The sequence below is a fragment of the Rhamphochromis sp. 'chilingali' genome (assembly GCF_963969265.1).
Source record: "Rhamphochromis sp. 'chilingali' genome assembly, chromosome: 11".
NCBI lineage: Eukaryota > Metazoa > Chordata > Actinopteri > Cichliformes > Cichlidae > Rhamphochromis > Rhamphochromis sp. 'chilingali'.
The window spans coordinates 15037298-15053230 of NC_137938.1; the positions used below are offsets into that span (position 1 = coordinate 15037298).

The 15933-nt window shown below is 42.8% G+C and overlaps 1 protein-coding gene across 1 annotated transcript in view; it reads left to right on the top strand.

The window, feature by feature from the left end:
* znf407 (zinc finger protein 407) overlaps positions 1 to 15933 on the top strand; it is a 165372-nt gene that overhangs the window by 56743 nt on the left and 92696 nt on the right. Inside the window, exon 5 of the mRNA XM_080895504.1 lies at positions 13722 to 13796. Coding sequence (XP_080751630.1) covers positions 13722 to 13796 — 75 coding nt within the window. The remainder of the gene's footprint in view (positions 1 to 13721; positions 13797 to 15933) is intronic.

The window sequence follows — 15933 nt, forward strand, 5'->3', positions numbered from 1 at the left end:
CTCCTTTGGCTGTGTCCTTCTCTTTCATCTTAAGCCACATAAGTCTGCTTCGACTGCCAAGAGCAACCAGTATCACTGCTTGCTTTTCTTTTTTTTTTTATAGTTTTTTTCTTCCTCCTCTTATGTTCTTCTCACAGTGCACTGAAGCCATGTCGCAATTTCTCAGTGAGTTTTGATGCCTGGATGTCTCCTGTCTGGGTCCATCTCGTCTGAGCCGCAGCGCTGGCCCTATGCGATCTGAACTGCGCTGCCTCGCTGCAGGTCAGCCTTCACGGCCGATTAGTGTCGAAGCGCCACTTTGGTCACAAGTTGTCGGGAGCGCTTATCGTGAAGATCAACAGCGATCATTCTCGCTGCTGCGCGCTCTCTCCCTCTCTTCCTCTGTCTGAGTCCTCTACATCGACTCCCTCTTTCTCTCTTCTTTCTGTTTTCTGCCCTCTCCCCTTTTGACATTACTTCCCTTCCCGCCCTTCATGGTTTCCCCCTCAAATCATCATATTTTCATCTCTATGTTATTATTGTCATCCTTCTTTTCTCCCACCTTTCAGTGTGTTTGTTTTTTTCCCTTGCAGTCCCTTTTCTCATATTATTGAGATCAAATAAAATATGAAATCATGAAAAAGGAGCTAAGATAGTACAACTAAACCTAACCTTTGGTGTTAATTCGAGTCTGTGGTAACCTGCTGCTATAATCTCTTCATTTGTAACATCTGTGTAAGGGCTACAGGGGAATGAAACAATGTGCCATTTACTGTGGTAATGGGTTATACAAACTGTTTTCATATTCATTTGGTTCAGTTTAATGTAATCTATATATAATTTGGCCACGCCTTCTTTTGTGCACAACTGTTAGTTTACATTTGAGCACAGCGAAGACCTCTTGTTTGGTTTATACTAATCAAAGAACATTGAGTAAGCACTTCTGCAAGCTGGCAAAAGAACATTTTCGTTCAGAGGACAAAGGGGAGGTAATAATTTGACACTGTTGAATAGAAAACAAAGTGAAGACCATTGATTGGTCCCTGTCGGGTTAAAACAGGCTGGCATGAATTCAGCCAGTCAGCTCAAAGTCATTGGTTGTGGACTGCATTCTTTCTAATGTGTTTTACCTAGGCTGAGCTGGCTTTTACTCTTACTCTTACTCTTACTTTTATTTTTTCATGCAATACATCGCTATGTATTGTCTGCCTATTTCACCATACACAGATTCAGTTTGTATTTATTTGCTCTCTCCTCAGTCATCCCTCTGTCCCTCCTTCTCATTTCATCTCCGTGTGCCGTCAGGCCTCGTCTGTGGCGAGAGCAGAGACGAGTCATGTTTGGCTTGTCAGTATGGCTGCTAGTGTCAGTATCTGGAGCTGCTGGTTCCTCTGACAGTGCTGGAGGGGCTGCTGGTCCTAGCAGAGTGCAGCCGTCACCCTGTGACACGCTCAGTGTCACCGATCTCCTCCGTCTGGTGACACGGCATCCCCTCCTCCTCCCCTGTCCTCGTCTTTGCTCACCACTCCACTACAGTACCCCCCCCCCCCCCCCCCCCCCCCCCCCCGCAGCCAGTGGCCTTTTCACTGCCACTCTGCAGTCAGTCGCTCAGTCAGTCACTAACTGCCTCACTGAGGACTCTTTAGTAGGAGTTGACCTACATGTGTTCTGAAAGCTGATACTAAGATCTTTGAATTGATACGATTCTCTTAGCTTTCACCTTCAGCCACCTCTACAAGGAGGGCGAATCATCCGTCGTCTCTCACAGCTTATAATGTCCAGACTCTGCAAAAGAAGCCCTGAAGATGGAAACCAATATCTTAAACATAAACTTTTATTTTTCTATCCACATGCAATTTGTCTGGCTTTTAGACCAGATATAGATAGATAGACCACAGATCCAGTCTGGCTCGTCGGATGGCTCTGCACAGTGTCACAGAGAAACAGGCCACGCTGTTCAGACTTTTGACTGTTTGCTCAGAATTGTGTTGCAACTCGTTACTGCTGGATCACGTCATGAAAGTCTGAACCTTTAATTTCTTCTGAGCCGGGGATCTAAATAATTGTCAGTTTTAGAGCCTTAATGCTGGCAAAGAGATTACACATGCCATACTTCAGGGAAGTAAAGTGGCACAGTCAAGGAGCCATGCCAGCGCATTTCATTGATTCACCAGTGTAGCATTTCTTTGCAGTGACGGTAGACTGAATGTGGAAAACAAATGAAACATGCTGATGCAATTGCACGTGTTTCTTGAGCTACCTTAGGCATCACTCTTTTGTAAATAGCTGGTTCATTAAGTGGGAATCTTTTCAGAATCGACATTATTATATTTAATGTGGAAGGATTTTTAGTTTGACACCCAATGTTAGTTAAAAAGAAGACAGACAGATAGATAGATTGATTGCACCCCAGTGCACAGCAGGACTAAATATGTGAGAGATTTAATCTGGCCTTGGCGAGTGTACAGCAGTGACAAATGGATGCTCACTGTGAAACCCCCTCATCCAAGAGACAGTATTAGTTTTTGCTTTAATTACCAGCAGCAGTAATGTTTCCTATCCATAACTGTCGGCCTGCTAGAATGCAGCCTGGCAGAAGGGTGAGGGCCTTGTCTTTTCTCTCAGTGGGCCTCCTGTCTCTTCTCCCCCACAATCCGTCTATCCCCCCCCCCTTCCTCCCCCTCTTCCTTCTACTCCCCCTCCCACCTCCTCTGTGCCCCACCGCATCTTTCATTTCAATATTTCAATATTTATGCCTCATCTCAGAAAGTTCAAAGTCACAGTAAGGAGGCATAACTTTCTCCCGCCTCCCCGCCGACAGCACAAGACCCTGCCCGGTGGACAGAAGAGAGGAAGGGCTAGTGACGGCTGGTGTCCCCTCCTCTCTGCTGGTCACTCGTGACAGCCAGAGAGGGAAGTGGCCAGACAGTTGGACTGTCATCAGTAGGGGTTTTAAAGCCAGTAGTGACAAACCTCTTTAAAATGTTTTCTGCTTTTAAAAAACCAATACATAAATAAAATAACAAGTAATTTAAAATGTGTATACACGTGGAGGAAAAATCAGCCTCACATTATTAGGTTTTTAATACCCTAAATGGAAGATATTTAATATGCAAGTTGAAGCTGATGTCAGTCTGTACAGATACAAGGCCGGACACACCTAGTCGATATTAGATTGCACAGCATGTAGCACCTCAAAGGTCCAGGGGCAGCAGTAAGGTCCCATGGGTGCTGCTGTTATCTGTGTCTGAGCCCATGTCAATGTGTGGGTACTTTCTTTTTTTTCTGTGGGACTAACTGACCATCTCTTTAGAAAATCCAGAGCCAGTTTTAATAAATAAAGTGCCTGACAAGTCTGTCCTTTGCCATAAAGATCTCCTGACAGGCGCCGTCTGGTAATAGATTAGCCTAATTACAGCGTTGCTGAGTTTAGATCACAACGTCACGTACTCAGCCTGTCGCTCTAATAGCCATTACAGCCAGCACTCTCCACTCCCCTCGTCTTAATGTAAAGTTGTAAAAAAATATATATATAAAAATAAAAGAATCAGAGAGCAAGAAAAAAAAGAAAAGGCCAAAAGGAAAAGGTCGTCCTCATTTGCATGTGAGACTTCATTAGAATATGCGAATATGCTAAGGACCAGAGCCGGCCGCTTTGCATGTGCAGGTGATGAATGGCCAGCGCGTCGCAGAATGGGCTGAGATGGAGGCTTCGTCACCCTCATCTGCATAGCGTGCTTTATTTACTTATTTATTTATTCATTTACTTTTGAGTGCCCGCTCTCTTTGATACATCTCGCGTCTATAGATGGTGACTGAGGAGGCTCGTCCCAATTTACCCCACTCGCTTCCCACACGCTTGTACGCACACTTCAATGAAACAAGGTTTTATTAAGTGGCTGAGTGGGAACCTGGGAGTTTTCACAAAGGCTTTCTTTGCTCTTGAGTGGTGTTGGTGGTGGTGTTGTTTGTGGCTTATTTACCATTGTATCCATTGCAGCATAAACTTCATTAGGCAAGGTATTAGAAAAGGTGGCAATTGGCTGTTTATTGAGCAGCGATTCAACCTGTGGAGCATCAGAAAGTGTTGGCAGTGGGAGGGAGGCCGGCACTCGTTTGAGTGAAACCTTGCAGGGTGTTTTTTGTCGCGGGGTGGGGGTGGGGGGGTGGAGGGCAAGTTTCCAGAGAGAAACTCATCTCTTCACTCTTCTCTGTTGCTGGGGCGGCAGATGGTAGGTGTCAAGACAACGGCGGCAACAGCCAAACAAAGACATCCTTTGTGTGTGTGTGTGTGTGTGTGTGTGTGTGTGTGTGTGTGTGTGTGCGCGCGTGCATGCATACTTTCTGAGAGGTGTAGAAGTGCGCTAGCTTTGAGTAGGAGGCAGCAGCATCTATAATAACACTTGAACGGTGCATTGTGTAAATTCCTAAGCTGCACTCTCGCTCAATCTCCAGAAAGTCCATTGTTTTTATACCATTTGAGAGCGCTGACACCCCACTGAACCTCTGAGGAAATATTCACTCACTTCCAGGTTAGAGAAAGTACTTTTTAATTCTGCCACCCAGAGATGACAGGTGTCACATTTTACATTTCAACTTTCCTTACTCAGAGAAAGAAAAAAAAAAAGTGTGAACTTCCACTTCGAGAAATCTTTCCTCTCCATCAACAGTTCCAGTTCTTTGAGCCTAATAAGTCATTCTTTGATAGGATCGCTGAATATTAGATTAGTACCAGAGCGGTTTATTTTGCTCCTCTGGAGTGTGACCTTAGCTGCCCTTCACAGAGGCGCGAGGATAATGAGAGTGGTAGCTGGCCGACAGACAGTCCTGACATCCCAGCTACGCCCTTCACTCAGCCGGCTGAAGAAAAACGTCAATACAGAGGCCTTATGTTTTATGGATTGTCTGCTTTAGCAAAACTATTGTGAGAGAAACACAACTCTCACTTGTCATGTTGCTTCAGTTCTTTTTAATGTGCGAGACCACTCGCCAGAAACAACAGCAGTCGAAATTAAAGGCTGTCTTCTGTGCATCTTTTCAGTTTTCAGCACCTTCAGCCCTCCCTCCGGCAATTGCTCAGGTGTTCTTTGATTTACTTAAACTTCTTTTGCATCCTTTTTTAAATTTTTTCTTAGGAGCAGTAGTTTGGTCTGGTTTTTGCGGTTTGTTAACATTTGCCTTGCATTTCTGCTAATACAGTGTAAGCGTGTGTCACAAATAAAGTTATTCTGGACCTTTAGCATCGGGATTTCAGTGCGTTTCCTTCTTTTCATATTAAACCATTGTTTCTTCATCCTCTTTTTTTGTACATTTAATTTGTTCTCAGAGGACGTGCAGATGGAGTGTATAAGCAAACAGACTGAATAAATCATCTTTGAGCTTCTTTCCTTTTTTTTTTTATTTCATTGTTGTGGGTGCGGGGGCGTGATACTGGGGCTACTATTGGTTTTCATCCCCAGGAGGCACAAGGGAGGCTCGCTGTTGTAAATGGACCCTAGTGCAGCCCTGTTATCTGCAGCGTAATGTACCCACTGGGGGCCCAGAAAAAGGTCGGGAGGGGCTCATCACAGTTCTTGGTTCATGAAGGAGTCCAGAGGGTTGCAGAGGTGAAAGGGGGTGGCTGGTGTCTCTTCCCTCAATTACACGGTTTAACAGAAGCTGCGACCCTGCTGGGGTGTTTTCCTGTTTATAATGAAGCTAGTCGTAATGGCAGCGGTCACACGATCTGGCTCTCGGACCAAAGAGACAGTTTTTATTTAATCTTTTTCTTTCAGTCAGTCACACTCGTGTATATATAATACCCTTGTGCCAAGCTTCAAATAACACATGTTGCCTTTAAGAACCTCTTACATGAATTCTTTCAGTATGTCCTTTAATTGTATCCATGTTAACTGCTGTTCTATCTTTCGGTCCAAACATAAAGTTTTAGCACTGGCGTTTAAAATCTTATCCCGTGTGATGTCTTTTTGCTGTCTTAGCAGTATTATCTACTTTATAAAAATATATTCAGGGTTGTAAAGTAATTTTGCTTAGTGCTAGATTCTGTGCCAAAGCGGGCTTAATATTGAAGAAACAAAAACAGACTCTTATTTCACTCCCCACCCTTCACCTCTTCCCCAGCATACACCACACACGCGCGCACACACACACCTGAAGAGACCATATAAACATAAGGAAACCTGCATTACAAATTACTGCACATCATAGAAATTGTGCAGCAAGCTTTTTAAAATACCAGTGCTGCCAGTGAGGCGCTTTGTAATTTATCCCTTCACGGCTGTTAGCTGCGCAGCGCAACGGTGATTTATTTGGTTTAAGAGAAGTTTTGTTTAGAGAGATAATGAGCAGGACTTCTCTTTAATGATTTAACACGGCGCAGTGGAAAAGAGAGAGAAAGGGGGGGGGGTGGATAAAAAGCACATATATTTTTCATATCTTTAACTGCACTGCAGAGAGGAAGGGAAGGAAGGAGAGAAAGATGCATTAGCAACAGAAGCTAACAGCCTTTAACAACCGGCGTTTTTTGATTCATTTTGTTTTGTTGTGTAAAATGAGACTTTTTCACCTCCTCCCAGCACAGCGTAATTTTAGTATGTAATGTATTTCATTTAAAATGTGTCTCAGGACATGTTCTGTCTTCGTAGCGGATAGTGCTCGCCGCTTTTGTTTAATCCATAAAAGTGAATCATATTTGTGCTGATGCCACACATGCTATGCCAAGCTTTTAGAAATCTGTTTTGAAAACTGCTCCAAGTTGTCCTGTACCTTGTTCTTTTCTTCTCCATCTCACTTTTCATCTCGACGCCGAATACGGCATTATTCTTTCTTGTTCAGCATTTTCAAGTTTCTTCTCTCGCTCAGGATTTAAATCCCAAATTAAAGGAGTTAATTAGAAAATATAATGAAGCTGAGTAGCATAATATGCAAACAGTGCTATGACGCTCAGAGCTGGGGGCTCTGTTAACGCCGAAACTGCCATCGGCGCATAGCGATGATGATATCAATAATAGATTACTTCATCAATCGCCGTTCTCTTGAAGATGGAAATGCGCTGTTGGGAAGGGACTGAATTTTTATTTTTCATTATTATAATTTTTTTTTTTTCCCCTGCACTTTCTCTCTCCCTTCCTGTAGCTTGAAAATGTCTGTTTCATCTCACATTAGCGTGTGCTCTGCATAAGTGCAGGTGGAACTTGCTCTCCCTCTAAATGATCCTTTAATGGAACAGTGTGCACTGGAGCTGGGAACTCTATGGGGCGCTGCCACTGTCGATGAGAACTTCTCCTCAATCAATCCGTCAAGCCCCATCACCTGCCTCAGCAGATGATCCAAAAAAACCCCTTTGGAGAGGCGAAGTGAGCTTTTTATGTACCTCCCTCTAAAACTAGAGGACGCGCGCGGGCCTGTGCGCACACACGAGCGGCGGCGTCACAAGTGAGAGGTGTCTGTTTCAGTGAGAGCCCCGACGTTGATCTGTCGTCAGAGAAACGCTTTGCCTCTTTTATTTTTATCGGGATCATCTTAGAATAGATCAAGTGCTTGCTTTAGCTCAAAAACACAAAATCAGTCTGGATGCTTTATTTGTTTATTTTTTCCCTCCCTAATGTCTGTTACGTTATGGGACGTTTCCATAAGTGCATCTCCTATAAGCCTGAGCAATATTGATGTGAAGTCGCCTCTCGCTTCTGTCAAACAGAGCGACAACACCGCAAACTGCATTTGCCTTTGGTTCTCACCTTAGTTCACGTTCACTCCGACTTATCCAGATACTCCATCATGATTTCTCACATTCCTTTATTTCCCTTCTTTCCCTCCTGTGGCTTTTCTTTTTCCACCCTTCTATCACCATCTATCTCCACATCTGCAAAATTTGACATCACATTTAGTTCTCCCCCATCTACCGCTATGGGCTGACTTGCGGAACATCCATTAAACTCAGCCTGTAAACTCAGCAGAATCCCTCCTTTCTGAGTCCTTATTCTTGATGTCTGCCTGTCTGTCTCTGTGTCAGAAAAGCAAGTCGCTCTCTCTGTCAATAAATGTCTTATCTTCCGACTTCTGGTTCCTGTCTGTTTATCTGTCTGTCTGACATGTCAGCAGCTGTCTCGGCGCTCCAGGGTTGCTGTCAGCCAAGTGTTGGTTTCTGTTCTTCTGTCAGTTCACCTGCCTGTCAAAGCTTCGCAGATTAGACATGTCAACTTGCCTCCAGGTTTTCCGCTTCTCCAGGATGGCTTTATAAAAAATAAATAAATAAATAAAACAAACAAGGAAAAAGCACATTGTGTTTACTCTGAAGAGTGAATTAGTTGTGGCGTAGTGGGGTATTTTTTTTAACTCCTATGGCTCTTCCTATTTGGTTGTAAGCATAGCATGTGCTTGTAGCATCCTTGAACTAATAGTGTTTAGTTTGTGCAGCATGTCTGCTCCATATGGAGCATTGTCATTAACTGCAATGATGTTATACATTAAACACATGCATAGTACTGTGTGATGCCATTTGTGTTTGGTGTGTCTGCAGTGATCTGCCATCACAGGTGAAACTCAGCTGATCATGTGGGACTTGGATCTAATAATAATAAATCTTGAACAATAGTTATTTCATAATGAAATGCAGGAAGACCAGCCATCAGAAAGAATTGAGTCTATACTATGAAAACTCCAAAAATGCCTTATGTGTCCGATGGAAAAATACAGCTGCTGCTATTACATTTTGTTTCATGGCGGTAATGTCTTTTTACTCATGAATATACTCTTTTTACATGCAGACGTATCACAGTTATTGTGGTTTGTGTCAATGCGACGTGTAGCTACATTTTTCGGAAGGTGCATGTCAGATTACTCTGTAGGCCATGCTGTTAGGTTATGGCATAGGGTATAGAAGTAGTATGAATCAAGCATTACGCTGTTGGAGTGTGGAGGTATGAGGATGTATTGAAAAGGAGAAACTGAAGATGGAAGTGAGGGGAGATAAAGGAAGCTGAGATGGAGGGAGGAGTGTGCAGAGGGGAGCTACCTGCTGCTGATGGCAATCAGAGTCAGTGAAGGATGGAGGGCGATCCAGCTGTGACATTAAAGCAGCAGGTGGAGGCCATCATTAGGGCTTGCACAGGAGGCTGGATGAGCCCGCACACACTCATTTCTTTGGGGCCCAGCGGACCACTGCAGAGCCTGTGTGTGTGTTTGTGTGTGTGTGTGAGCTGAACCATAGTGCCATAACTTCAGAGTTCAACCCTACCTCCCGTTTCGTCTTTTCCCCGATGGAACTGCTCTTCCTTGCCGAGGTTTTGGGTGGTTTCGCCCAGTGAGGGTTGAGCAGTTCCTACATCTGGTAGCTCTCGTAATGGCTTTTCAGTTACCTTCTAACCAAGTAAAGTACACGTCTTTGTTTGACTTCAGCTTCATTTTTCACCTCATAGCTTTTCCCATGTTGCGTTCTGTTGTTGCCATGCACAGCAGGCAACAACCTGGATGCTCAAGCATCTTCCCGTTGTTCATTAAAATGTTTTGGAGAAAACTCTGACTTAGAAAACAGATTCTGTCTTCACTTTTTTTGACGCACACGTAGTAACAGTGCGCGAGCTTAGCGATGTAACTTGAATACAGTCACGTCAGTGTTTCTGCAGACTTGTCTGATTATTTGTTGACACTAGTTTCTGTTTGACATTGAATTTGAAGTTATTTCTGACTTAACAGCTGTCCATTACTGCCACTATGAGCACTGGTTCACTTCCCTTGCATTGCCTGTCTATTAATAGAGAGATGATAATACTCACGTGGGTTCTTGACAGTCAAGTGTCACTGTCAAGACCTAATGAAACAAGTTGAAAGCAACTCAAGAAAAAGTTGGAAAACTGTCCTCTGTCCAATCTGGCTCCAACCCACAATGCCTCATGTACAGCTGTTGGAAACAGGACTGTGTGATTTGGGGGCGGGTGGCCACGGTACGTCTAAGCGGAGATTTGCTTGAGGCCTTTTCTTAGATCTCCCATCCCTTCTAGACCTTTAGATGAGCCTATCCAGGAACACCATTAGGCAAATGAAGTTGTTTGTATCAAATATTGACATGTTATCTCTTCATCGTCAGGCAGCGGGAGGGAAGAAAAAGAGAAAGATTGTAACTGTGGGTAATTGAGCCGTGTCTCCCCTGCTTATCGGTAAAGCTTTGGCACGTCACGGACCTAACGAGCTGTGGCGCGCCGATTAGTCTGAAGGGAAAGTCGAACGTGAAACACCAGCGCCTCGGTTTTTCTTTTTCTTTTTCTTTTCTTTTTTCATATCTGCAATGGATATTATGAGCCTCCCTGGAGGGCAGAGGCACAGCCTTATTAGTTCAGTTCATGGGGGGAAGAGAATTGATATGGATGAATGGCATGTTAAAGTATCCCTTTGTTACAATAACCATCAAGGCTGATGGCTTGGGCTGATGATGCAGCCCAAGGCAGCAGGACGACAAGCTGAGGCCTTGACCTGGATGGCAGAGGATGCACACACACCAGGGGCAGGGGGCTGATTACAGACTGCCTTAAACAAATGGATTTGCCCCTTTAACATTTAGATATGGGATCTTTCTGTGTGTAAAAGTGTGTGCGTGTGTATGCATGAGAAATTGGGGACTCGTGGTGTCTTTTTGTGAGCAACGATTGCTATTTGTTTGTTTTTGTATCACTATTTGTGCATATATGTGTGTTTGTTCCCTGCTTCCTTATCAGAGCCATTTATGTGTATTAGATAATCACATGGTGAACAGCTAATTGCGATTTTGTAAGTTTGTGTCTTTGGAATTTTCCATTTGTGTATGGTTATTTAGGTTTGCATGTGTGCTTATTGCACATTTATGCATCTTAAGATCCATTTGTGTGTGTGTGTGTGTGTGTGTGTGTGTGTGTGTGCAGCCTGTGCCAGGTGCCTCCACAGGGCATTAACCGTCTTGCACTCGTGCCACTCTGAGAATAATCCAGTAAAAAAAGGGGTGAGATGAGAATCTCTCAACATGCCAGTTTAATTTGTACCCCTTGCTATCAAAGAATGCTAATTAAAATCATATTTTGCATATGTCTTGTCTTTCATGCGCATATGCAAATTGCCCCTGTTGCCTTTCAGCACTCTGTAATTAGGTTTATGAAGGACAGCTGTAATACATAATTAACAGAAATGTTTGCAAGCTCTTTTTTTCTCCACGTCTAAACACGACGACTTAAACAAGCACGCGTGAAGTGTTCCAAGGCCGTGCTATTCTCTCAAATGTATTGATTAATTCTTTTAACCCCCCCCCCACTCACCCACCCTCTCAGAAATGTCTTAATTATGCTGTTTGTTTATTTATAGATGATCATGTCAGTCAGAGGCGCTTCCAGTGGGCCAGAGAGGCTCAGCATTTTGATCTTGCCATTCTTGCCGATTGGAGCATAGAGGATTTAGTCATACATTTGCTCCCAGTTTAACTCCAAGGCAGCATTCTGGACGGATGGATGGATTGAGTTAGAGCGGATTGAGAAAATCTTGAGTGATGATAACGAGGCAAAACAGTGGAACATGTTTGAATATTTATGTGGTAGTGTTAGTTAGAGTCGGCCTCGGGGCCTTGATGACGGACGGGACTCTGGGGCCATGATGGGATGGAGGACATAGCCGTGTGTGTGTGTGTGTGTGTGTGTGTGTGTGTGTGTGTGTGTGTGTGTGTGTGTGTGTCCAGACGTTGGAGGAGCTGGGGTAGAGTGGGGTAGTGACATAATTAGTGAAATAATTATGCTTTTGCTTCATGAGAGACTGAAAGCTTCAAAAAGGTACAAACGGGCTAGCTGAAGAGAAAATAGAATGATGTCCTTGCAAAGAAATGAAAAGTGAAAACATCCATATGAAGAAAAAAGAAATTGGGAGGAGCGAGACTCGGGGGAACCAAGCATGTGCAGCGACAGTGCCGACCACATGACTGTTGGTTCAACTCCCGCTGCCTCTTTTATGTAGCTCCTTCCTCAGCTCTCAGATGTGGTCATTGTCTCTCAGTTGCACAGTAATGGGAAGTGATGGGTGCTAAATGAAAAGGCCAGGGGATGAAAACACTGGTGAAGCTGCTTGGATGTCAGAGTAGTTAGTCTTGTCATCCGTTCATTATGTTTTCAGATTCTGTTTTGGAGACACGGTAAACTCAGGGCGCTCGACAAAGTCAGTACATTGTGGTCACTGTCAGACGACAGCACCCTGGTATGTTTGAGTGTGTATGCGTGCTACTGCAAGTACTGCAGATACACAAGCTTATAAATCCTCGAATATGTGTACACATTTGTGCCACACATTTATGTACAGCATTTTGAACAGTTCACCTACAGCAGTACTTATTTACCCAAACCTGTTTATTATCAAAAACTACATATGTAAGAGAAGGATGGGTTCATGTTGTCTTGCAGTTATTTAAAACAGTTGGAAAACATAAGACAAGCAAAAGACAATCCCTCATAATAAAGGGAAAAATAGATTACCAAAACAAAGACTTTGCAAGGACATCATTCTACATAACTATTATGTTTCAGTTGAGATATTATTTTTAGGACACTTCTGTCTTACTTCTGTGGTGTTTTTTAGCCTTTAATGAGAGAGGGCAGTGGAAGGAAGACGGGAAAGGAGGGCGAGAGAGAGCAGGGAAGACACGTAGTAAGTGGCCTCACATTGGCCCAGTAGTTTAGTTTAAATCTGCACATCAGAAATAACATTTCACAGTGAATACTATGTGAACTGTGAACATTTAAAACTTGTTGCGCCTCTGGCAACACATAGTACTAAAGCCTTTAATGTTAAAACTGACAGTTAAACATTGACAACAGAAAATGCACACAACAGGATTTGCTAGAATTCTTTTTTATTAAGTCCAGTACACCAGAGTCAGTGGTCTGACACATGGACACTGTTAGAGTGTCAAGAAAAGGTTTCTTAGCACAGTCTACTATTTTATACACTCATTCTTATATATAGCGCTTTTCTACTCTCCCGGAGTACTCAAAGTGCTCTATACAACATGCCACATTTAGCCAATCACTTTTTTCTAAGCTTTTTAGTGCTTCCTGACTAACATTCATACACATACTCCAGTGGATGCCTCGAAGAGCAACTTGGGCTTAGTATCTTGCCCAAGGATACTTGGCATGCAGACCGGAGGAGCCAGGGATCGAACCACTAACTTTCCGATCAGTAGATGTAGATGACGTGTTCTACCTCCTGAGCTACAGCCACAAGTATAGTTGTCGGTTTGATTCGGCATGGAAAGGCAATGAAAAACTCCCTTTTTTTTTTTAATGCCATGCTACCTGCAGTGGTGACCCCTTGTGAATAAGGGAGTAGCTAGCTAGACGATAAGATGATAAAAACAAAGAAAAGAACAGGGTGACAGGAGTGGCATCCATTCTCTGTAAACTCTTGAGATGGTTTTGTGGGGAAAATCCCAGTGGATCATTAGTTTCTGAAATATCGGCTCGTCTGGCACCACCAACCGTGCCACTCAAATCACTTTTCTTTCCAGTTCTCAGTTTCAGCAGGTCATCTCAACCATAGCTGTATGCCTGAATTCACAGTCACTGGCATGCGATTGGCTGATTAGATGTTTGTATTAATGAGCAGTTGGAACAGTTGCCAGTGAGTGTATAAAGGTTTCCACGAGTGCTGATTGGTTCGAATGTGTTTTTAAAGTGGCATAAAATTTCGTTAAAACTCCTTTGTTAAAAGTATGGCATTGTGTTTTTCGTGTATTGCAGGTGGGCCTTTGTTATGAAGAAACACCTCAGCACCCATCTGCTGGGAAAACATGGAGTTGGACAGCGTAAAGAGAGGTAAATTAAACACATGCAACAGAATTTTCCACACATCATGCTCAGCTTTCAGTTTGGTAGAAAAATTAATTATTTGGATCGCGTGCAGAACGGTTTCTGCGTGTTCCCAACTTTCGTGCATAACAACCTGTCGGCAAATAAAGAAGTAAACCTTTTTAAAAAGTATTTCTTTACCTGGTTCTCCAAGCATCTGTGTTTTTGAGAAATGAAAGTAAGCGATACAGAAGGCAATTAATTCTAGATGGTGGAGGATGACTGCTACAACCCCGGTGGAGGCCTGCAAGCTTTTAAGCACAAAATTTTCCCACAAGTTAAATTTCAAGTTAAATATAACTTGAGATCCTCCCTTTCCCTAATGAGTTAAATGGCTTTCACTCATTCTGTCTTCCTCGCTCTCTTGCTTGCATCCCTTTCTTCTGTCAAACTTTATCTGGCTCTCTCCCTCATCTTACTTTCTGCTCTCCCTCTTGAATTAGAGATGAATGATGTTTCTTTTACCATTTCTGTCTGTGCACGCGAGTGTGTGTCTCTGTGTATGCGCAATGTCTCCCGCTTGGCCCTGTCTATCAGAAACAGAGCCCTGCTGTCTGCGTGTGTGTGTGTGTGTGTGTGTGTGTGTGCGTGTGCGTGTGTGAGAAAACGAAAGATGAGGAGATGAAGTTGTGAAGCCCCCCCTCCACCCTGACAAGTCAAAATGAGACGTTAAACACCTCTCAATCTGTCAAGCAAGCCGCTAAAATAGAAACAGACCCACTTTTTCATTACTCCGCAACCAAATTGATACTTTTGACAACGTGCAGTATTAGATATGACAAGTGGCTTCAGATATGGAAGTAAGCATCCCGACCAGATGCCTCTCCATCTCTCAGACATTATCATCTAAATTCCTACTGTCAGCTGTTCATCTGGATTAGATGGAAACAAATCCTCATATCCTCAACTGCTTCAAGTCTCTGTTTCATCCACATTTGTTTTTTTTGTTATCGTAACCTTTATTTATCCAAGGTCTGTTGACAGAACTCCATGCTTTTTCTTATGTAACAGTATACATACATATGGCCTCTCAGTTACATACATTTACATATGTGACTCGTCCACTACAACCATGTATCCTGATGTTTGCCTTACAGGGAACTTGAACCAATTAACGTGGGGTCCAATATCTTTTCTACACTTGCCACATGTCCACTGAGAAATGAATGAAAAACAGGATACAGATACAAAAAGGAGATTCAAGAGTACCCCCAGTTTTGCTTTTCTAAAAGGGTTAAATCTTGTTTTTGCTGCGACAGATCAGATGTCTCTCCTGTTTACATTGTCAAACAGCAGTCATATAATTTAACATCTAAAGAAATCATTTTTAAAAAAAGGACCAAAGTTAAGAGACATAAAATAAGAGAGTTTTACAATCTACATAAAGAGAAAAGACAGAGGTAACAGGCATGCATGAATAATGTCGGACCATCTGCCGTAACCTGAGGTACTGGTGGGCTTGATAGAAAATTCAGAGATGAAAATGGCAGTTTCAGTACTGGGGTGGCATTTTCCCAGTAAATGCAAACAATGCTGTAATTCATGCAAGTTTTTCTTCATTTTTAAACAACTTTTGAAAATGACTTTGCTCAGAAAATTCTTCAGACTTCTCGTTATTTGATCAGAGTAAAGTCTTGATCGCTGTCTAGACTTCTTTTCAAAAACTATACTTTCTCCACAGTAATGGTAACAAGAAGTATCGCCTCTGAAAAATCACTTAAACATTTATTAAATCAATCACATTTGCTTTTTAGCGTCTTGTCTACAAGGCCAACTGTGAAAGCAAAAGAACTATGTCTTGTTGGCCAGACTGGGTAAACTTCATATTTTTTTCCCCATCTTTGCTTTCCTTTCATGTCTCAGTTTATTTCTGATCTTTTTTTATAACATTTATAAAAGAGATCAGAATTTATCATAACTTAAAAGGCAAAGTTTAACATCCAGACTGCGGAAGCGATTGCTGGCCGTGTCCAACTTAAATTCAGCTTTGCTACCACAATAATATTGGACTTATACATGATTTGTAATTTAAAAAGATCACAACAAAAAACAGAAAACTACACCTGATTTAAATATGGAAGATTTTCCTACTAGTTGTTTCCTG